Source organism: Cnephaeus nilssonii, assembly GCF_951640355.1.
Source record: "Cnephaeus nilssonii genome assembly, chromosome: 19".
Taxonomy (NCBI): Eukaryota; Metazoa; Chordata; class Mammalia; order Chiroptera; family Vespertilionidae; genus Cnephaeus; species Cnephaeus nilssonii.
Genome location: NC_137090.1, coordinates 16906195 through 16929423, shown reverse-complemented (window position 1 = coordinate 16929423; position 23229 = coordinate 16906195). Strand labels below are relative to the sequence as shown.

Here is a 23229-nt window from a genome sequence, read left to right as displayed (position 1 = left end):
TCCCTCCCCGGTGTTTTCCCCAAACCCTTTCTGAGATGGACCTTACAAAGTAAGCGGGACAAGATGCTCGCCTCTAACACGGATAAGCTTGACCTTCCAAGTGTCCATGCTCTTCAATGTGGACCTCCCAGACACCCCATTCAGCCTGCCTCACCCCTTCCCCAGAATTGCTGCACGGGTCATAGCCCTTTAAGACTGACTTGTCCATAGTATATATCAACCTAAGTGAAGAAAAATATTAGGAATGGTCTTATTAGGAGGAAAAACAGTAGAAATAGTAACCAAAAGTATATATTCTACTGAGAAGGGCGCTGGCATTTAATTTCAGGGGACAAAGAGAGGCATGACTCATTTCCTATGGCAACCCTGTAAATACAGTCAGATAGTGAGTAAGGGGAAGGAACAGCCGGGATGAAACACACCTCCTCCTCCAGGGTAAATCTCTGAGATCACTTTTGATCTCAGCAGCCTGCAGGCCCTGGGGTTCGCCTCTGATTTTCCCAGCTTTGAAGCTGGCCTGCTTATTAATAGCCACCGCAATGACAGAATCTGCTCTTTGTATTTAGGGGGAGGTTTTGTGATTGGTTTACTGGAGACCCTGAAGATCCTGTCATCTTAAGACAAAGACTGACTTAACACCAACACTCGTGTGCTCTGAGGTTTGGGCTCATTCACGTGTATTGAGCTGCAACCCCATGCCAGGCACCATGCTCAGGGCCAGGCTGCAGCAGTCAGCCAAGCAGACAGTCCCGACCTGGGCCTCGCTCTGTGCAGGCTCAGCCAGCGTTCTGGAAAGGGCGAGACAGCGAAGGTCCTGTGAGTCCTGAATGAGTACCTCTGGGCCTCTGTCTACAATAGGGTTTCAGTTCTTCATCTCCATCAGGAGCTAAAGCATACAGCTGATATGTCAAACACTGTCCAAAATTTTAGTATTTTTTCACACGTTTATTTCACGTCACAACCTTAATCTTTTGATTGGATGTTTAAAGTCTTTGATTCACAAACAGATTGGCACAGTTGACTAGTGATTTTCTGGCCTGCGTCTGTCTTACACATTCCCCACCTTTTCTCTGTGTGAGTCCTCACCAGTAGACTTACTAACCCACGCTTGCTCCGTGGTGTCAGAGTCTTTTAACCACCCGAGTCCAGATCCAGAGCATCTACACCTACGTACAATGCTCGGTTCTTCGTGCGCAGACACGGTTTTCTCCACCGCACCAGGAAACCGCTCCTCCATGCTCCGCTCCCACTGCTGAGCTGGGCTGTGCCTCAGTGACCAGCGCCCCTCCTCCCGGGGAGGCCAGGCCCAGGGAGCCCCAGGCTTCACTCCCTCGGTGGATGCTGCTCCCTTGAGCTGCAGCCTCGGTTTTGAGGGGACACCAGTTGGAATAAAGAGCCATAAGATAAACCCACACTGGAGGAAGAGGGGAAATGAGTCTGTTAAAGGCTGTTAAGAAAATTGCGGTTACTATTTCCGTTTTCACTTTATGCGTTAGAATCACAGAGCACCCTCCTCAGAGCAGCTCTCTCGGCAGTTGCTGTGGCAACACAGAGCCCCTTAACCCAGTAAAAACTAAATTGCTCAGAAGGCAATGCATTTCTTTCCAGCTGCACTAGAGCATTTTGTTTTGCTCCATCTTTTACTACTATTTCTTTCACTCTTCTTCTCTGAACCACATTGGAATTCAACATAAACCCATAAGGTCTATATGCTCACTTCCCTAAAAAGCCCCTGCAAAACCTCTTTGTTGCACAATGGCCCACTGCTCAGAAATATCCTACCCATTTCTGTTTGTATTGTATGTGATCCTTCCCACAACCTCCTTCCCTGTGCCCCACCCTGCCCGCCTCTCACCACCTTTCACTACCCTGAAGAAGCCCAATGTCTTTTTGATGCTCTCTACCCACCTCAAGCCCCCTACTACAGTGCCCACCCATGCTCACCCTCCTTCAGGGTACATACTATGTTCCAGAGTGACCTGTTCCTTCCCCCACCTCCTACCCCTACAGCCAACCCACCAGTCAAGCTCAGTTTGCTTTGTGGCCTTCATTTCAGCCTAGTGTTAGGCCAGCGTTCTGAATAAACTACTCCACAGTGAGGGGAGGCATCTGATATCTCCCTTCACCCTGTCTGCATTTCCAATTGGTGGGAATCCGGGCTGGATGGAGAGAGAGTTTTGATGAGCTCCTTCCCTTCCATGGAGTGGGGGTTCCCGCCTGGGAGCCAGAGCTGTCGGCAGGGGCCTGCAAAAGTCCCCACACGCCGACCATCGTCAGTAGCCGGGATATATAATACGGCTCAAAACCAGGTACTGCTGTTTTCCAAATGCATGGAGGTTGTTTTAAGTATAAAATAAAAATCGATTTAAAATCAATTCTGAATCCATAGAAGCCTTGTATCACTATACACAGTCTTAATAGGGGTCCGGGGGCAATGCAGGAAAGTGGAGATCGAGGAGATGACGTCAATAGGGCCCTTACTCGGTTCCTTTTCCTCTGCTTGCCCGGCCCCCAAAACGCTTGTCAGGACTTTGTAAGGCAATACCAGGCACAGTCACTTTCCTGAACTGCTTCACTCTTACCTTACAATACAGTCATAAGTGACTATGCGTTTCATTTTAAAAATGTGAAAAAACCACCACAGCACTCACCAGCAACAACACAGTACGTGGTTCCCCTGTTCGCTCCTCTTGGAGCATGAACTCGGGATTGTGTACATTGAAGCCATCAAATAACCTGCTCCAGGCTCCGTCCAGAGGTTGTTTATGCAAAGCTGCCACCTCCACTCGCTTGCTGTTGTTACAAAGCAGGAGGTGACATAGCTTTGACATGCTGGCCTGATTAGTTGATACAGTCTTTTTCAAATAAGAACACCACTAAATATGTTTTAGTTCTCCCTACACATTTTCAATGAAATTACAGATTTCCAAGGTTTACTTTTTTTCAACGTCACTTAATCTCCAAAGACCCTCTTCACTTGAGTCAACTACATATTCTCTACACTTTGTAGTCTCTCATTTATGCAAATGGGTATTTGTCTGATTATCCAGGATATAACTTTTACGTAAGTGTAATGCTAAACTCCAGGCATGGGTGTTCTTAGTCTCCATACCCCATTTTTAAACTTAAGGGAAATATTGTCACCGCTCTTCCTTGGAGGAAAAGATGGGCAGTCTGTTGCCATGGTGCAAAAACAGCTATCTTTGGTCACATGGGTACCATGTTACACCCACACCACGTCCACTCAGCTTGCAGGGGTCTTACTACATCTTCGGAATGTCATTGTTTATCATGGTCCCTGTGTTCTCCTTTTTCTTTCTGAAGGTAAGAAGGTGAAGGAAAGTGGAGAGAGAAGTAACCTGTGGAGAGAGGGAGGCTTATGTCTCTTTGGTGTGATGTGGCTGAGGAGGTGGAAGCGCAGATGATTGTGCACGGAGCTTTCTGAGGGCAGTGGGAGTGGAAATGAGCCACAGCAGTGCTAGGAATTCCTTCCAGAAGTCCTCGAGTGAGAACAGACTTTGAACTTTTCTACATTTAATAGTCTAGTCACACACTATCTACTAATGAAAGTTAATACATCTAATAATAAAATAGATGTATATATAAAACGTTTGATCTCCCTTAGTGAAAGGAAGTGTCTGTCCATCAAACTCTTTGCTTAGATCAATTCACATGTGGGCAGGCAGGAAGAAGAGAGAATCAGAGGTGGGATAGAAAAATGGTCGCAGAGGTCAAAAGTGATATAAAGGAATATAAGCTAATTCTTTTCTTCCTCTTATATTGCCATATGACACACTTAGATATAGCCTTCACTGCCTGAAATTCAAATGTGTGCTTATGTGGGGATTTGTGGGACTTTTATTTTAGTTTGGTATGTGCCTTGCACTTGTATAGATTTTTAAAATTAGTCTTCTACATAAATCATTAATAAATTAAAATGTTAAGCTAATGGGAGTGTATGGGGGAACCAAGCCATATTGGAACCAATTGTTGCTGTCCTTGTTGTTATATTGTACTTTTTAAAAATGGAGCCAACACTAGATGGATATCTGGAAGGAAGTAGTAGTGCATCCCGCCGCCTTTCCCCAGCCCCTGTCAGGTTTGGGAGAACGCCAGTGTTTCGTGGGTAAAACGGCTCTACCTGGTTGTGTCTGTGAGTTCCTTTTCCTTCTGGGGTGGAAGAAACATTTCAGCATTTGGAAAGATTGTTTGAGAAACTGCGGAGCATGGTGGCTAAGGACACATGTGCTTGAGAGTCAGACTACTTGAATGCAAATCATGGCTTATGGCTCTGGGCTCACTCCCTGGCTGTCAGAAGGATCACACTTATTAAAACACTCAGACTTGGATCTGGCACATAGAAAATACTCAATAAATGGTTGCTGATGGTAACATCTTACAAACAGAGTGAACCAGATTGGTTAAAGTTTTCTATGGCTTTACTAAAGTAACAGGATTCTCAAATGATTATAATGATTTTTAAATTCAGGATTTGGGTTTAAGGATTCAGAGTAGTAATATTTTTTCTGATTGATAGTCTCACTTGTAGGTGAGGTAATTTTAGATTTTCCAAGTGCTCATTTTAAGTTCACTTAGATTCACTGAAATCATAAAAACTAAAAAGAAAGGAGTAGACAGGAAGTAGAAATGCCCAGATCCTCAGTAAAAATTGGGAAATATAGCATACTGAATTTAAAGAGTGATGGAAGGGATAGTAGTGGTGATCAAAGAGCAACCTTGCTCAAACAATTTTCTGCTGTCTATGGCCTAGCCTCCTATAGAGGATGTGGCACCAAGGGTTTTAAAGAAACAAACCGCTGGTGCAGGTACTGCCCCTCCCAGACTCACCAGGACAGGCTGGGTACCTTTTGAGTTTGTAACTATGTTTCCTCTTATTTTATTATCTGGTTTTTGACCACGTGTAACAGACTTATCTTTGTGATGAATAGGTATTATTCTGGGATTTGTTAAAGTCAAATGTGAAAAGTGAAGTGGGGGCAAGAGTCAAGAAAACTATAAGCATCAACCAAAGGGCTTAAGTGCTGGGCTTGACCTCCAGAGCACTCAAAACCGAGGGAAGATGGGCCCCCAGAGCTTACTCTCTCTACCTCAATATTGTTGGCTCCATTCAAAAATGAGGTTTAATTTTTTTAAAGAAAAAAGAACTAGCATAAGGTCCTTGCTAGACTGAGAGAGAAAGAAGAAATGTAAGAAAAAAGCTAATAAAAAAACATAGATCAAATGGGAAGTTACACAAGAAACAGAGGGAAGGTTCAGACAAAGTATAGTTCTTTATAACAAACAGTTCCTCACAATGTCAGAGCATTTACAAAACACATTGACATATCTCTCTGTCAAGGAAAAAGCTGGGGGGAGATAGAGAAGAAAAAAGAGATACGTGTTTAAAGATGATATAAGTCAACAGACAGATGAAAAGTGATCTCTCAGATCTTAGGGAAAATAGTAGACAAAAATCAAAAGATTACCAAGATTGAAACCATATTAGAAGAAACAAAAATAGAAAAATTATATCAGAAAACATCCAAGGAAATACAGTGATCAGACTAAAGGAAATCCCACAAAATGAAAGGAAAATATAAAATAGATATAAAATTATAAGAAAGTAAAACAATAGATAAAATTATAATTATGGAAGATTACCAAAGAAGAGCCTATACATGCAAAATTTATATTCTTAGAGAAAAAAAAACAAATAGAAAAAGATTCATATGTAATATGAACACAGAACAATAATATAATACAAATAATTCTTCTAACAGAAGAAACTTTTCTTCAGAGAATTGAATTTAAAGTTAGAAAGGGCACACACAATGTCTTAGGAAAATTGATACAGAATAATTAATACCAAAACATCCCAGTGAAGCTACTGAATCAAGGAAAAAGAAAATCACATGGGTCCTGGCTGGTGTGGCTCAGTTGGTTGGGTGGCATCCCATGCATGGAAAGATTGCTGGTTCGATTCCCAGTCAGGGCACATGCCTGGGTTGCAGGCTCGACCCCCAGTGGGGGTTGTGCAGATGCAGGAGGCAGGCGATTGGTGCTTTGCTCTTTCTTTGATGTTTCTCTCTCTCCCTCTCTCTTCCTGTCTCTCTAAAAATCAATAAAAATATTTAAAGAAAATCACATGGGCATGCAAGCAGAGAAGGTAAGTCATATTCAATATGGAAAAAATTTTAACCTGGTTTCAGACTTTACCATAGCTATCTTTAATACCAGAAGACATTTAAAAAAATGTCTTTAAGTATAGAGAGGAAGTGGGATTGAAGAATTTTTATACCCAGCCAAGTAGTCTTTCAAATGTATAGGCAAGTGGGCAGACTTTCTTAACAAACAAGGTTATAAGCAGACATATATCCTTTTTAAAGGAGTAGTAGCTCAAAATTTCAGAGCCAATGTTGAGTGATAGAAAAATATAGTTAATATTAGTAGCCTGTGAACCCTTAATAAATGTCCTTAAGGTCTGATTTATAAAGCATGTGTTTTCCTGTGCTTTTGCCTTTCATTTGAGTCAGCTGACAGATGTAACTATCAGACTTAAGTCCAAGAAGAAAATGTGGGAAAAATCAAATATTGCATCAGTGGGGAAATACCATGTTTCATTATTTGTTTTTCTTTTAGGTATAAATCACAAGATTATAACATATCTAAAAAACAAAACAAAACAAAAAAACACTTTGCCAAAAAGTGAAAAATTATGTTTACCATGGGTTTTTAGTAGGTAATGAAATGATTATAACACATTTCTTTCTTAATTCAGTTTAGTAAAAGAAAAGTTGGGAATTAAAGACTAATAATTTTAAATCATCCTCAGTAAATCCATAGACTTGTCTAACTAAAATTAGTTGTGCATATTTTCATAGTAATTCCTTTATTTCTAGATATGTCCACTGAATTATCATTTACGAGATATACTGCAAGTCAGCTTCAGTTAAGTCATACCCGCACCATGCAATAGATTTTTAAATTCTATCGCATCTCAGATTAGGAGGAAGAGAAAGAAAGAATGATAGCTAGCTAGCTAGATAAACACATCGAGACATACACACTCACATTCATGCTCAGACTCATGGACCTCTTCATCCTGCTCCGGGCATGTCTCCTCCACCTGCCTCACTTGGCTCTATCTTTAGCTCTGAGCGAGATGAGTGGGATGAGCCCCCAACCTTTCCTCTAGCAGCCTGTGGTCATCAGTTGTTGAGCACAGAGCTGACTGTGTCTGAGGGAGAGGGAGACCCATGAACTAGAGCCACTCACAGTGACGAGGGCACTCTGGTTTCCCCGCGGTGAGGAGACTTGGAGACAGTGATATAGATTATCCTTCATTCATATCTTCATAACCATATGGATTCTGTCGAGCGCCCAGGTGCCTAGCCCTGTTGGGGACACGTCTTAAAGCAATGACGGGCTGCGAATTGTCCTCCAATCACAGTGTGTTGTGATCATGGTCCACATCCTGGTCAAGAAAAGGTAGGGGGTTAGCCCAGTGTGTGCATCGTGATGGAGAAGAGAACGTGGATATTGTACTTCTCCAACGCTGAACACTGTGGCACCAAGGGTTTTAAAGAAACAAACCGCTGGTGCAGGTACTGCCCCTCCCAGACTCACCAGGACAGGCTGGGTACCTTTTGAGTTTGTAACTATGTTTCCTCTTATTTTATTATCTGTATTTTGACCACGTGTAACAGACTTACCTTTGTGATGAATAGGTATTGTTCTGGGATTTGTTAAAGTCAAAACAGTTGTTTCTGTGTATAAATAAATAAGCTTCCTTTTTTTTCTTTTCACTTTAGATAACTTACATACGACAAGAATACGAAACAAAATTCAAAGGGTTGATGCCAGCTTCTCTAAGACAAGAACTTGAAGACACCATTTCCTCCCTGAAGTCACAGGTAATTACCAGAATCCCGCATTCCCGCGGGCGTAGGTGATGTGTATCCTGAAAAGACACTTGCACATCACGTCCATCCTGAAGTGATGCCCGAAGCCCAGGTGCTGTTGTGGCATGGCCTGCCCCCAGCAGGAATTGTGTTTGTAGTTTTAATGTTTTTCTTACTAGTTTCAGAACTCATTGTCTCAATAAGATTTTCTTTTAAAAAAAAAAATATTTTATTGATTTTTTTACATAGAGGAAAGGAGAGGGATAGAGAGTTAGAAACATCGATGAGAGAGAAACATCAATTCAGCTGCCTCCTGCACACCCCCCACTGGGGATGTGCCCGCAACCAAGGTACATGCCCTTGACTGGAATTGAACCTGGGACTCTTCAGTCCGCAGGCCGACGCTCTATCCACTGAGCCAAACCAGTTAGGGCTCAATAGATTTTCTTAAAAGCACCCTTGAAATTGAAAACTGATGGTCACTTTTATTCATTTCGTCTACATTCCTCTACAGCCTCGCCCTTTTATTCTTGGTGCCAGGCCCAGAGTGCCATCGCTTAGCACATTGCTGACTCCTGGGTGTGTACATGTGGCAAGAAACAAGGCACAGTGAAGTCAAGAGTATTTTTATTCTGCTGTATTTTAATGCATTTTAAATTCAAGGCAGAATGACGACAAGGTATTCAAACAATTAGGTTAAGTATTTCTTGCTGAAATGTGTAGTTCTTGGTAATTTATAAAATAGAATATGAGTGATAAAACCAATTTAAATGTATATACTTAAAGTTATTTTAAACCTCTATAAAGTCCTATGAACATATACACTGAGTGGCCAGATTATTATGATCTCTGAATGCATAATAATCTGGCCACTCAGCGTGTATATATGTATATATATATTAGAGGCCTGGTGCATGAATTCGTGCATGGGTGGGGTCTGGCCAGCCTGGCCAGGGGGAGGGGATATGGGCAGTTGGCCGGCCTACCTGCTGGTCGAACTCCTGGTTGAGGGGACAATTTGCATATTAGCCTTTTATTATATAGGATATACACTGAGTGGCCAGATTATTATGCGTTCAGAGATCATAATAATCTGGCCACTCAGTATATATTTCTCTGTTTTATATATTGCTTGTCTACTGAGCTTTTTAAAACTCTAACATGAGAAAGAGTTCACATATTCCCATTTCTAACACACTTAGAAATTTAAAACATACATTTTTTCATACAACAACTATGTTCCCTCTGTATTTCTAAGAATCCTTGTATGGCTGAGATTGTTTAAAACACTAGCCAGGACCCAGAATAGCCAAAAACCATTTTGGAAAATAAGAATAAATTTGGAGGATTCACATTTCCCAATTTCAAAACTTACTACAAAGCTATAATAATCAAGACAGTGTGACATTGGTTAAAGAAGAGACATGAGAGCATATACACTGAGTGGCCAGATTATTATGTGTTCAGAGATCATAATAATCTGGCTACTCAGTGTATATTTCTCTATGTTTTATATATTGCTTGTCTACTGAGCTTTTTAAAACTCTAACATGAGAAAGAAGAGACATAAAGAGAGAGACATACAGAGCATAAAGAAGAGACATACAGAGCAATGGAGTAGAATTTAGAGTCCAGAAAAAAATGCCTACATCTGTGGTCAATTGATTTTCAACAAGGGTTCCAAGACTATTCTATGAGGAAAAGATAGAAAGAATGTTGCTGTTCCTATTGGATAATCCACATGCAAAAGAATGAAGCTGAGGCCCTTACAGGTTATGCACAGGTTAACTCAAAATGGATCCGAGACCTAAACATGAGAGCCCACACTGTAAAACTCTTAGAAGGAAACGCTAAGAAAAAAATCTCATATAAAGAAGGAAATCTTTATACCTTGAATAAGGTATTTTTTCGGCAATGAGACCAAAATTACAGCAGCAGGAGAAATAAATAGATGAATTGAATTGCACTTTACCAACATGTAAAACTTTGTACTTCAAAAGACACCATTCAGAAACTGAAAAGTCAAACCATGAGTTTGCAAATTACTTATCTAAGAAACTTTTTTTTTAAGACCACATTTTTGTGTGGAAAGGCTCCATGAGGGAATGATGTCTTTGCTCTCTGTGCCATGGATGGTGCCTGGCACACAGTAGGTGCTCAGTAAGTGTATTTTCAACAGAAACAGATGTGGTTTGATGACACTCACATAGCTGTTTATAACATGCAAGACAAAATGTGGAGCAGATTTTAGCCATTGCTTTTCTGCTTCCCTCAGTAAAAAGCCTCTTCTCTGAAAACAAAATGTCCGTTCTATCTATGCTGCTGTGCAGGCTGTGCTCGCCCCTGCGTCAAAATAGTTCCTACAGGAGCGTGCTGCGGTAGGAAGGGTTGTGTCCTCTTTGTTTAGGTGGAAAGCTCCCTGGGGTGTGGTTTTACCCATTAACTTTGTCCGAGAGCTTCCATAGGGTCAGCTAGGTAAGACCTGGCACCTTCAAATGAGTGTTTTTTTAGAAAAAAGAAAGGAAGGAAGAAACCTGATACCCACCTGCAGGGCTTCTGTTATCATTCATATCATTTCACTGTAATGGGAGCCACTGCATTGGATGTTGACACACAGAGAGAGAGAGAGAGAGAGAGAGAGAGAGAGAGAGAGGGAGAGAGGGAGAGAGAGAGAGAGAGAGAGAGAGAGAGAGAGAGAGAGAGCGCCGCCTGGGCCTCAGCATTGGCAGCTGCATGGGAGGCACGCCCGCAGAGCGAGCACATTTAGTAGGAAGCACAGGTGCCTGTGTTTTGAAAATTGTTGAAATTCCGATTGCAAAGCACCGTGGGGGAAGGGAAGCTGAACCATGTAATCCTCGCATCTGTCAGCATTATCATTGACTGTGGGTCATGTGAGCAATTGGATAAAATTAAGATGCCGGTGATAATACAACTCAGCGAAACCGAGGGAGCACTTGGCTATGGACCCATTTAGAGAGACTGTGCTTTCCTCTCGCGAGCACATTCTCTGTCCTGCCAGCTGTACTCTCCTGCTTGACTATGTCTCCGAATCAAGCGTTGCCATGGTTTCAGTTCAGACCAAAGAGACGAGAGTAAACAATTCCAAAATGATCAAATACCACTGTCTCTTGATTCCATCAAGCCATAGTACACATTATCCCCAAACAGTTTCTCTTGGTCCTATAAGGTGCTCTTGAATTTATAATAGAAATTTATGCTTCAAAATAATCAAACCACGTTGCAAAGGTCTGACTTCAGAGAATATGCTGAGCCACCTAGTTCCCTCCGTCCCCCTCCTCCCCCAGCTGTGAGCTCTGCACTAGGGAGGCAGTTCTGAGAGTCGCTCCACCTCATCCTCCTGACCTTGGGAGGCGTCTGTCATTAACCCCATTTTGCAAATGAGGCATCAAGACTTTAAGTAACTTTCCTAGAGCCATAAAAGCCAAAGCAGAAATTGAACCCAAGTTGGCATAACTCCAGACAAAACCCAGGCTCTTTCCACTACAAAATGTTGTCTTCAACCTCAGGGAATCCCCAGGATGGGTTGAGGTTTCCAGAAGGCCGTAATTTTCTCTCCACGCACTCACTCACTCGTTCACCAGCTGGTGAATGCCAGCTCCACACCCGGCCCTGTGGAAGGAACGGGGCCAGAGACAGGAAATGGCATCCTCGCCCTCCGAGAGCTCCGGGTCTCAGGGAGAGGTACGAAAACAACCACAAGGCCGTGGAGAAGTGCTGATGGGTAGAGCACAGGAATACCGAGCAGGGGCCCTGAGGGCGCCCGGGCGGGGCGGGAGCAGTTGGGAGGAGTCGAAGAGTTCAGTGACTTTGAACCACATAGAGGAGGATGGATAGGAGATAGTTAGCCAACTATTCCAAAAAGAGCAACAGCCTGTGCCAACAGGTACATAAGGTAGGGATGGTGGGAAGGCGTGAGGGGAGATGGAGCCGCAAAGAGAGGCCGGGGCCAGATCACAGTGGCTCTGCGTAGGCATTTGAACTTGATTCTGCCGCCTCTGGTGGGCTTTCAGTGGGGACGCGATGGGATCTGATGTAGAAACACAACGTAAAATCCAGCAAATTCTCTGAGATTCATCTGGGGGCCCACACTGTTTGCACATTGTTGCTATTTAAGCCACATCACCTCCTCTCATACAAGGCCTCTTCTCCAGGTTAACTTTCTGCAAAAGAGAGCGTCCATCCTTCAGGAAGAGCTGACCACCTACCAAGGCAGAAGGTATGGCCCTGATCAGAATGCCTGCTGATCGGTTTGCGTTGGTTTGTACCTGGGGGTCTCCTGGCTTGACGTTCAGGTCTTCAGTAACATTCTTAAACATATCAATTTTGAAAAACAAAGGCTTATTTTTAGTAAATAGCCTGTCTTTGAGAAGTCACCACCTCTTGTAATCACAGTGCTTAGTCAGGACGATCAGAAGGAGATGAGAGAATCCGCAGGCGCCTGCAAGCCCGGGCCTCACTTGGGTCGTCAGGACAAGAAGTTGTCTTGAAGCCCGGTTGCAGGATTAAGGAGGCAGTGTGATCCTTTTAAGATAGTGAGATGACGCAGTTCTTAGTGTGGTAGGCCACATCTCCCAAGTCCTGTGTCCCGTGGGCGTTTGGAGCTCTTACAGGTGTTCTCAGACCAGAACAGATAAAAGAGGAGGGGCCACTGACTGTGCGGGAGTGTGTGTGTGGGGGGGGGGGGGGGGAGGGCGGGGAGGAGATCAGTGATTCAGTGATGTCACCACGCTCCCAGCGACTCAGTGCCCCAAGTGTACTTCTCAGGGAGGCACGGGACCCTCTGTCAGAGGTTCCCAGAGACATCGCGACACAGACCACGTTTACCTGCTGATGTAGTCAGACTGCCCTCCTCTCTGTGCAGGGAAAGACTGAGCCATTATATAGCACTAATTAAAGTAAGACCCTGTGCATCATGTACTTTTCAAAAGATGCCGTTGCTTGGTGTAGAGAGGAGTTGACCCCTCATGACACAGATGATGATACTTTGATATCAGATATTATTTTTAGCCTCCTTTGGTCCAGCTTCTCTTTTTAAAAAAAATATGTTTTTATTGATTTTGGGGAGAGAAGAAGAGGGGGGGCTGAGAGAGAGAGAGAGAGAGAGAGAGAGAGAGATCGTTTGGTTGTCTCCCACACACGCCCCAACCAGGGATCAACCTGGGTATGTGCCCTGACTGAGAATCACACCACCACCTTTTGTTTTTGATTTTTAAATATATTTTTATTGATTTCAGAGGAAGGGAGAGGGAGAGAGTAGAAACATCAATGATGAGAGAAAATCATTGATTGGCTGCCTCCTGCATGCCCCCAGGCATGTGCCCTGGTTCACAGGTCAATGCTCAACCACTGAGCCATGCCAGCCAGAGCCTATCCAGGGCCCGTCCAGCTCCTCTTGAATGAAAACATATTTTATAACTGACATGCCCATTAGACCTAGAGAAAGTCCTAACTGAGATTTCGGATTTTCAGGTAACTGTGAGGATTCACCCGAGTAACAGAGCATAGATGGCTTCAGTGTCCGGGCCGTTCTGTGGACTGCTAGCAGGTTTGAAGATTTGGATAGTGTAACGTAAACTGTGAGATCAGTGGCATTTTTTAATACTTAAGTGTAATTAAGATCATAAAAACATGCATCACTCATATACTACTAGGGTGGTTTAATTTGTGTCTGCCTAAGTTATTTTTTTAATACTCTTTTATCTTTTATTTCCATACTGTGTGTGTTTGAGTGTGTTCTGAGAATTGCTTATATTGGGAAAAGAAATGATTTCCTATAATTTGTCTGGTTAATGCTATCGCATAGAATTTTACCTGTTGCATATGATCAAAATCACGTTTTATAGTATCATATCAAAAATTTTAACATGTTTACATTGTTTTCATGTTCATATTCATATTTTATTAAAGCATTGTTTTGTACTTGTCAATTTTATTTCTACATTTTGTTGCATTTCATTTGCTAAAACCAATATGACATCTGCCTGGTATTTTCCCCTAGAAAGTACTGACAATCTCAAATTATACTTTGGGGGGAAATACCTTATGTTGTGGCAAGGATCAGATCCATAAGCAGTGTGTTTATTTAGGTTTAAAACCCCGGGGTCGTCTGTCCAAGTATTTGTCATGTCGGTCTCTAAGCTGACCCAGGGGCAGAAGAGTGTAAGAATTTTAGGAGCAGCTATGGTTTTACTGTAACTTCCTTGATCTCTTTTATGGTGGTGGTTTTCATTATGATATTAGTGGGAGCATGTGGGGAAGGACACCCAACACACTGGCAAGTGATGGCACATGACCTACGATGGGTCCGATGGACCCCATTTTCACGGTGAGGTCATGTGGTGGTGCTCCCAGGCATGGATGTTTCAGTCACTGCCCGAGGCCAGTGAGCTGTTCAATGCGATTGGTCAGCCCTGATTTGCAGAGGAAACTGAACTGCAGTGGATGGATGCTCACTATGCTTTTGACTGCATCGTGGTGTGCGCAGGGCCCTTTGAGACACTAACCGTCTGGACCGTGGGCGGGGCTGTCATCGTCGGAGCTGCCGTAAAGGACAAGGCCAGACTTTTATTTACACTTCTTCAAAATGCTTTCTCTTTCCCACGCCCAGTTCTATTGTTTGCTGCCCAAGGATTAATTACCCTCTTTTGCACTGTAACTGAGACACAGAGACGATAAGGAAGCCACTTCCAAAGCCAGGGCCACTTGGGCCTAGACGCTGCCTCACGGCCATCAGTGGGAGGCCTGGCATTCTGGCACGAAGTCATGGGTGCCCATCGGCTCTCTGCCTGGTCATGTTCACCCTGACTCCTCCTCCAGAAACGTGTTTCCACCCTGCAAAAGATGGGGTTTTTCTTGCATATACAATAAATCATAGTGCAGCTTAAATCCTGTTCAGGGGACAGCAAGATTGTAGCAGATGCTGTTAAAACCGCCCGTCCGATGAGGCTCATGATCTCAGACTAGGATTTAGTACTCAGAAAGATTAGGGCCACATGATTAATTTAAGTGCTTCTCTACAGATCGTGAAAAGCGGGTTGAAGCTCACCAGATTTCACTAGCACGGTTGTTAGCGGCATGACGTGAAAACCTTTGTGAATTGCATTGTGTGCTGGTCTTGGAACTCCCACTCCAGAATATTTGTTTTCCATGAGTAAATATCAGTAGGTGTTTTGGAAGGTTGCCTGCTATTCTTTCCTTTCCTTATTTCAAGGATTATGAAATTACAAACACTGGTGAACCTTTGACATTCCCCAGATCCTGTTTCCTCGCCAAAGCGTGTCTTATACATCTGGGAGTAGACGGCTGAAACTTTAGGTCAGTTTGATTGTATGTGATAGGAGTACGGGCTGACACTAATGTTTCTGTGAAGGCCCTCTGACAAAGGAAGAGAAAGGAAAATTACGCTTGGCGTGTTTAAAATTCCTTACAGAATTGAGCACTGAATACATAAATGGCTACTGAAAAAAAGGCAAGTGCTTAGGAATTAAATTATAAACATCGTGCCTTATTATACAATCATCTAAGATTTCATCCTTTCTTTTATCTGCTGGGAGATCAGTTGTTCATCACAAGGACCTAATTTAGTTCCATTTCAAGTTCCTATTGGCTGCTGCACCTGGGTCGTCCACCTGTGCTTTTTCCGTCTCAACACGTGATTGTCAACAGGTAGTGGTTGGCACGGCCTTGGCAGCAAGCTGAGCAGAAGGAGAGCTGTGGGGTCATAGTGGTCTCGGTGTGTGTTCCTGTCCAGCTGCGGGGTGGGGCATGGGAAGGGTTACCATGACGTTAGCTGTCAGTCACCTACGTGTCACGGTTCTGTTGGAGTCCGCCATTCCTGCGTCACCAAGCTGGGAGCCCCTGCAGGGCTCTGACCTCCCCACTCAACAGTCAGCTCCTCAGTGGGCAGTCCTCCAGGGCACCCTGGGGGAAAGGAGGACTGAGAGAGGGGCAGAGGATGGACGGGCTTGCTTCGGAGTTTGTACAGAAGCATTGACTTGTGACGCAAAGGCATCAGCTCAGGTTCACTCATGATCCTGTAAAGTCACATATTAATAGTGATTTTTTCAGAAAAGGCATATGCTTATCGTGGTGGGCAGCCTCATTAAGGGAACCTGCAGAGGAAGTCAGGAAGAGAGCTGAGTTTGAATGAACAATTAACAGCCCTCTTATTGAAGTGCATCACCATCCTCGAAGGTCTTTCTCCAAGTAGAAAGGAAAGGTAAAACATCAAAACTGGGGGGAGAAAAGTTTCAGAACACAAGGTCATTTTAACTCGTGGTTTCCTTTCAAGAACTGTCTCTTCTCAGCTTTCATATTCTGTTCAGAAAGGTCGTCTCTTTTAAGCCTTGTCATTAAAGACAGTTTGTTCTTTAAAGTGGATTATCAAAGGGGGTAGAAATTGCAAGTTACTGAAACTAAAATGCGTGATCAATTTTAAGTCTGCTAACTAAAGCTTCCTTAAAACGGGGTGTCTTATGTCCTGGCAGCCCCTTTGATAAAACCAGAGAGAGGCACATGGTTGGTCAATTCAAAGTAGGCAAAGGAGATAATTAGATAAAACTTCTTTTCAACTATTGAGTGGCTCTTGGATGTGGAGACTTGATTAAGAAGCTGTGGCGTTGGCTGGAATGGTTTTTGAAAAGTAAAAATTTTGATCCCAGATTTTTACCTGTATTAACATTCTTCACTATATTGTTTTAAGAATGGAATCAAAGTTCTGCTCATACTATGTACCTCTCACATGAAGGAAGAGAAATGACACTTGTCACATAAGACTGGAGAGGTTTTAAAATCTGGGTCTCTCATTGATATCTAGATCAGTTGAAAATTCCATCTTCAGACATTTCTGTTTTAAGCCAGGATTTTTATCAGGGGAAGGGTTTAACACCGAAGGCCCAAGATGTTGCTGTAGATCAAGCATGTCAAACTTGCGGCTCGCCAGCCGCAAGTTTCACATGTTTGTGTAGATGCTGCTGCTTTTAGAACTGAGTTTAGCCTGGACATCAGCCTAATAAATGCGCTTCTGTCCTCTCTGGGAGTCTCCCATTCGAGAGAGGTCTCGTGGAGCACAGCTCGCTGGACACGGGCCTGGTGGAGCAGAAAGAGAGGGCTCCCTGGTGAGCAGCCTGACAGGGGCAGTTAGCTAATGTGCGGTGACGTGAGTGGCACCGTTCTGTCCCGACTCCTCACTTCAGCTGGAAGGAAGGACTTCACGGGTGGAGGCCACCGATTGGCTTGGTTTCCTTGGGCGGTTTTCTTCACCAATCTGGACCTCGCTTTTCTAACCTATAACATACAGGGTTACAACTAGATCGCTATCTCCCAGACACTACACTTTATCCCTCTAATTCAGTTTCTCAAACTAGTTTTCCATCAGCCCTGTCCTGTATGATTCGTCTCACATTTAGGAAGAATGGCACGCTGTATCCCCTCTAGAAGAAGCAAACTTACATCACTCAGTCATTCATTTAATAAGTAGTGCCTGGTTGCCTATGTGCTACAGAGCACATTAACCACCACCAATTTAATGGCTTAAAACAGTAACTTACCGTCTCTCTCGGGGTTGAGATTGACCAGGCTCAGCCAGGCCGTTCTCACTGATGTCAAGCCACTGCAGCCAGACGTTGGCAGGGGCAACAGTCACAGGAGGCTCACTCACAGGGTGGCTGCGGGAGACCCTCAAGAGACCAGACGTGGCAGCCACAGAAGGCCTGGGCCCGGCGAAGGCACAGCCTCACGCCTGCTGGATTCTGTCAGAGACAGAGCCCACCGGCATCAGGGGTGAGGACACGGGCCCGGCCATGTCACAGGATCTGGGGCCATCTCTGAGCTGCCACACCCTGTAGGAAAGACACCTGCCTACCTGTCTTGCACCTGGAATCGGTCGTAAAACCATTTAGTCCATGGAATCGTTTTTCTGGGGTCCACGTATGTTATGATACAGATTTCTTCGAAATATTGATTCGAGAAGCCGAAATCTAGGTGATGGCTAAGTGTCTTCCTCTGCAAAACCCTGTGAGTCTGTGTTTGTTCTGCAATCACGGGTTGAATGATGGACTTGGAAACACTGCCTGGGAAGCCCCGAGGTGGGCGTTTCAACAGGGCCCTGGCTTCCTCTGATTCCTTCCAAAGGTGGTAGTAACCTCCGTTGTGTGTTTCTTTCAGCTCCTCTCTGTGCGGAGCTCGGTACGCATTGCTTATCGTAATTATCGCAGCAAGTGTATCGTCACAAGGCCCACCGGAGCCGTGCCCTGTGCTTAGCACGGCTTCTCTTCGGTGGAGATAACGGGCATGTGGAAGGCCTGAACTTGATGAGCCTGGGAGGGCAAACCTCCTGAGCCCCAGGGCACTTAACAACCACTCAGCCAAGGAGAGCATCGCCATCCGGATAAACAAATGCATCAGCTTCCCAGTTGCCCTTAGCTTTCCTCAGCGGCTGAGTTCTCTATTGACACCGCTTAGCCCAGCTCCTGGCCCTCACCGTTCTCACCTTGAACCTGGGTGGGGAGTGTAGACGTGTAGAGGAAACCTGGGCCACCGCTTTGCCCTCTAACTCTCCATTCTCACTGAACGCTGTCGATGACTAGATGGTCAACCCAGCCTGGTGATCAGCGTGTGTTTTGAAAGCATCCGATCGGTTGGTTTGCCTGGATTACAGCTCTGTTAGCCGCAGAGCCTGGCAGTCGAAGGGTGAAAGGAAGATGGAAAAGACTCCGTTTCCGTAGGAGGAGGAAATATTCTCAGCGTGGGAGACAGTCCTGAGAAGCTGGTACTTTTTGCAGAAGTATCTTGACATCAACTGAGATACCTCAGAAGCGAGATGGCGTTACCCAGCCTCGATGCGTGCGGGCTGACTGAGCTGTCATTTACCTGACACCCGCCCCCTTGTTGCTCTTCAGGTTTGGTGTAAATTCGGTTCCAGTCCGGTTTCCCTTGAACACTTAGGCTTTCCCAGCTACTGCAGTGTCACAATCCTGTGTGAAATCCTTCTCAGAACCGATCGCTTGGCCCATGACACATCATTGTGTTTGTAATGAAAATATTTACCCAAGCGGGGCGCAGCGGTTCCTGCGAGGAGCCTGGGCGGATTGCCTCACCGTCTGCAGCTGCTCCCGCAGTTAAGGATCAGCCCGGAGTGATCCCTCTTGCAACCTGGGGAACCTCTCTCTGACTGAGTTCCCACTTGCCTTATCTGATTTTCTCCTTCTGCATTTTTTATTCATGCATTTGGGCATGTCAGTTTGGAAGCTGCTAGAATACAAATTCAGTGGATTAAAGGCATTTTTTTCTTTTGAAGTCCTTTCTACAATCTTTTTTTGGAGGGGGTGTGTGCACGCGTGTACACATGTGTATAATTTTTTTAATAAGCTAATTAAGATAGCAAACCTAAGCAGACCTCCCACCGCTGGCCCCTGCCATTAGGTGTTTTGCCTAAAACCACATCATGCTCACCCTCTCTGCCTTTTCTTGGGTAGAGGAAAGAGTAATTGGCGCATGACCATCTCACATTGTAATTATTGTTCTCTCTGTGATATAACCTCTAACACATGAGGAGCGTTTTCACTTCGAGCAAACTGCAGATTGAATTCAGTTCTTCAAAACTTGGATAAATCTGCTCCAACGTTAAGTGCCCCGCAGACCTTGCAGAGTGCCTCCTAAGAGCCTGGGGCTGTGAGACGCCCGGAGACCTGCCCCCTGCCTGGGAAGAGCTTGCGATCCATGAGGGGAAATAAGACGTGGAGAGAAGAGGAAGGAAAAAAACCATAACACAAGAGAGAACCGGACGCGTATGGCAAAAATGCCAAATATTATGGAAATTCCAAGGAAGCAATAACATTTTGAAATCAATTCTCATAGGAGGAGGTGTCTCAAACTTGACATTGGGATAGAGTAGGATTTCCATAGGGAGACATGTGGGAAGGACATACCATCCGGATGGCAGTGCTAGGGGAAAGGTGGGTTGAGAGAAGACTTCAGAGATGGGCTGGACTCAGGTTACAGAAGTCAGTCCACACTGCCCACTGCAGCCCGAGGCCAGGCCTCACCGTGGTTAAGGGCTTTGGGGTCAGAGGGATCTGGACTTGGGCCAGTTGCTTGGCCTCTCTGAGTCTCAGTTTCCTTATCTTAGAAAACGGAGGAAAGAGTAGAACAAGGTTGTGAAGACTGAATGAGATAATGCATTCAACAAGTCTAACATGCAATAAGCATTCAATACTGTGAAGGCTATTTTTATCTTCTGACAGTCCTCAATAATTTCATGAGATAAGTGTTAGACTTGGGGAAACTGAAGCAAAGGGAAATCTGGACATTTGCCCAAAGCCATAACTAACACATGATGAAAGCAGACATTGGAACTGCTGTCTCTCTAATTCACGCACAGTTGCTCCTTTTACCATCTCACATTGTCTCTGTGGGTGGGTGAGGAGCAGCTCGGACTTTATAAGCAGCAGGGAGCAATGGAAGGGTTTGAGCAGGGGAGTGACATTATCAGCAATTGCTACAGAGCATTTGCCTATCAACCCCATGAGCAAGACCGTTCGGAGGAGACAAGAGCTGGAGGCAGAGGGAACGTTGGGAAATGTGTGCAGGAGTCTAATAAGATGGGCCTGATCCCATGGGAGGAGCATCTGTCTCTCTGTGGATGGAAAGTAGGTCAAAGGTTCAGGAGCTACTGTGGCACCTAAATGAATGAGATGATTGTGCAAGAGAAAGAAACAAATGTGAGGTCAAGGTTTCTAGCCTAAAAAGATGCAGGGGAGAGATTTGAGCCAGGGGGAGAATGATGAGTTTAGGTTTAGACATGTACTGAGCTTCGTCAGGTAACTGGAAGCCCGGGTCGGGGCCCAGAGATTCATCAATCGTGAACATTGGGTGAGAGCTGATGTGGAGATAGCTGGTGGTTTCACCAAGAAGGGGAGAAATTGAGGGGAAAACTGGAGACGAGAGGACAAGGGATAGGAGGGGGCCAGGAGCGAGTCACCATCTGGGAGGCTAAGAAAAGACTTCATTAGTTTATAAAAAAGAAGTAGGGTAAGGGGGGGGGGGGCTGGTTGAGGGTGAGATGCAGAGTGCTTCTAGAGTGGCTAAGAAGATCCGTTGAATTTGCCCTTGAGGAAGAAGCCAGGGGGCGGGGGCCGGGGGGGGCAATGCACTAGAGGCAAAGATCTGAATTCCTTGAGGGTCCAAACAGGAGGGCGTCTCGCCCTAGACACCTGCAGTCCTGAGAGAAGAAGGGGAGAGGTGGTTTCCTCCCTCAGTTCTCCCGTCAGTTTGCACTTGGCAGTGGTTCCGCCAGACGGCAACCACATGAAAGCACCGGAGCTTGGACAGCTGGCCATGCGAGTGTGTCTCCTGCATTATTCTGAAAGTTTAGGGAAATGTTTTTGAACGTTCAGCTCTTGTTGCATCTATAGTTAGCACCCATCCGTAAATTTTGCAGAGTTGCTAAATGAAGTTAACCGTTTTTTGCAAACTCGCCCTCTGGATAAAACATGATAATAAAATGGATTGTTCTTAAAAGGCATGTTTCTACATTAAAGTAGTTTTGTTTCTGATTCTTACTGATAAGGAATTATCATTCGTTTGCAGCATTTTTATTTTCACAACAAAAAGTCAACTTGAATTTGATATTTAGGTAGAACTTAACCTTGAGTTAGTAGTCTACATACCTGATCACGAAATTACACTTTTTAACCTTTTGCACTCGGATGTCGAGTGTGACTCGACACGGTTAGCATCGGTAGCAGCTCGTATGTCAAGCCACACTCGACACGTAGTTTCACTGCGGGGGGAAGAGGGATTTTTGTCTGTTTTTCCATTATCTTTTCTTGTTTTCATTAGCATGAAAGGACAAGTAAAATGTAAATGCCGTCTCAACTGATGCCACCACCTAAGCTTCACCAATGGCATCTTCAAAGGCTATTTGTTTCTAAGACACATCAGTCACGTGAAAAAGGTTAGACCAGTACACTAACTTCCAGGGGTAGATTATTATCCACTAACTTAGAGCAACGTTTAGATGGAAAGCTCCATATAATCACACCTCACCCTAACAAAAAACACAAAGATTGTGTTGTTTGTTCTAACAGAAAAATCAAAGGAGGAAGAAGAGAGACGATTTATATTTGCGAAACATGTGAATGTAAACCAGGTCTTCATGTGGGTGAATGTTTCAAAAAATATCACGCCATGAAAAATTATAGAGATTATAATTACTCTTTGAATGTATCAATAATTTGAAATATAAAAAAATCCAAATAAATAAGTTTGTATGAAAAGAAACACCAGTTTTTTATTCTACTGCCGTGCTTTGTAAAATCTGGGGTATTTAAAAAATTAAATCCCGAGTAGAATAAAGGAATCGAGAAAAAAGCAAGCGAGTACAAAGGGTTAATGTCCCTCTCTCCCGGCCCCCATAAAAACAATAGTTAAGAACACCAGACACATGATATGAATACACTTGGGGGTAAGAAGAGTGCATTGAAAACAGAGTAAGAGAAGGGCAGTGTGAGGGCTTCAGACTTCAGCACAAGGAGATGAAGCAACTCTTTTAAAAGGGAATTAGTTATTAAAATTCTGTAAATATAGGTAAGACTTTCTTACTACATAAAAGCATTTTGATACCCTAAATTTTTTTAAACAACTGTAAATGTTTACCGCAGTGCTAGAAGCTATGTCTTCCTTTCCTTTTTATTTAAAGTTTGGTATCCATTTTTCTTTCATGCCAACACTGAAAGTTATTACTAGGGACTTAGAAAGAAAATCAGACAAGACATTATAATTCTGTCAAAATAGCTTAGATTGTGGGCTAATGCTAGAGGAAGGGAGAAAATGGCTTTTTTCTAAGAAAAATTGAGACCAGGGCATTTGGCCACTTTATAATCTCTAGCGGCGGCATCGGCGCTGTAGGTTTGCTGACAGTCCTCCAAAGAAGTGACAAAGGGAACCAAGTGCCTGGTGCCCTTGCGCTTTCAGCAGATTCAGTCAACTCAGGCTGGCCAGGCCTCAGCTGCCTCCTGGGCCCCCACTGGGCGTGTCTAGAGATGACTGTGGTGACTGTGTGCCCCAACTACTCTAGCTCCAGATTTCTTTTCCATAATAGTATGTGCCCCTCCCAGCTACAAAAAAAAAGAAATTGGGAGATAGTCACAACTTTATTTTATCGATTTTTTATGTTGTTGATATTTTAGAGAGAGGAAGGGAGAGAGAGAAATATTGATGTGAAAGAGAAACATCTATTGGCTGCCTCCTGCATGTGCCCCAACCTGCCACCTGGGTGTGTGCCCTGGTCCCGAATCGAACTGCGACC

At 44.2% G+C, this 23229-nt stretch overlaps 1 protein-coding gene across 4 annotated transcripts in view; it reads left to right on the top strand.

Moving 5' to 3' along the window:
* CEP112 (centrosomal protein 112) overlaps nucleotides 1-13756 on the top strand; it is a 310297-nt gene extending 296541 nt beyond the window's left edge. For all 4 annotated transcript variants that reach the window (XM_079798269.1, XM_079798270.1, XM_079798271.1 and 1 more), the window contains 3 exons: nucleotides 7812-7913; nucleotides 12074-12138; nucleotides 13392-13756. In XM_079798269.1, coding sequence (XP_079654395.1) covers nucleotides 7812-7913; nucleotides 12074-12138; nucleotides 13392-13395 — 171 coding nt within the window. In that variant the 3' untranslated portion in view covers nucleotides 13396-13756. The remainder of the gene's footprint in view (nucleotides 1-7811; nucleotides 7914-12073; nucleotides 12139-13391) is intronic.
* Nucleotides 13757-23229: the final 9473 nt, after the last annotated feature.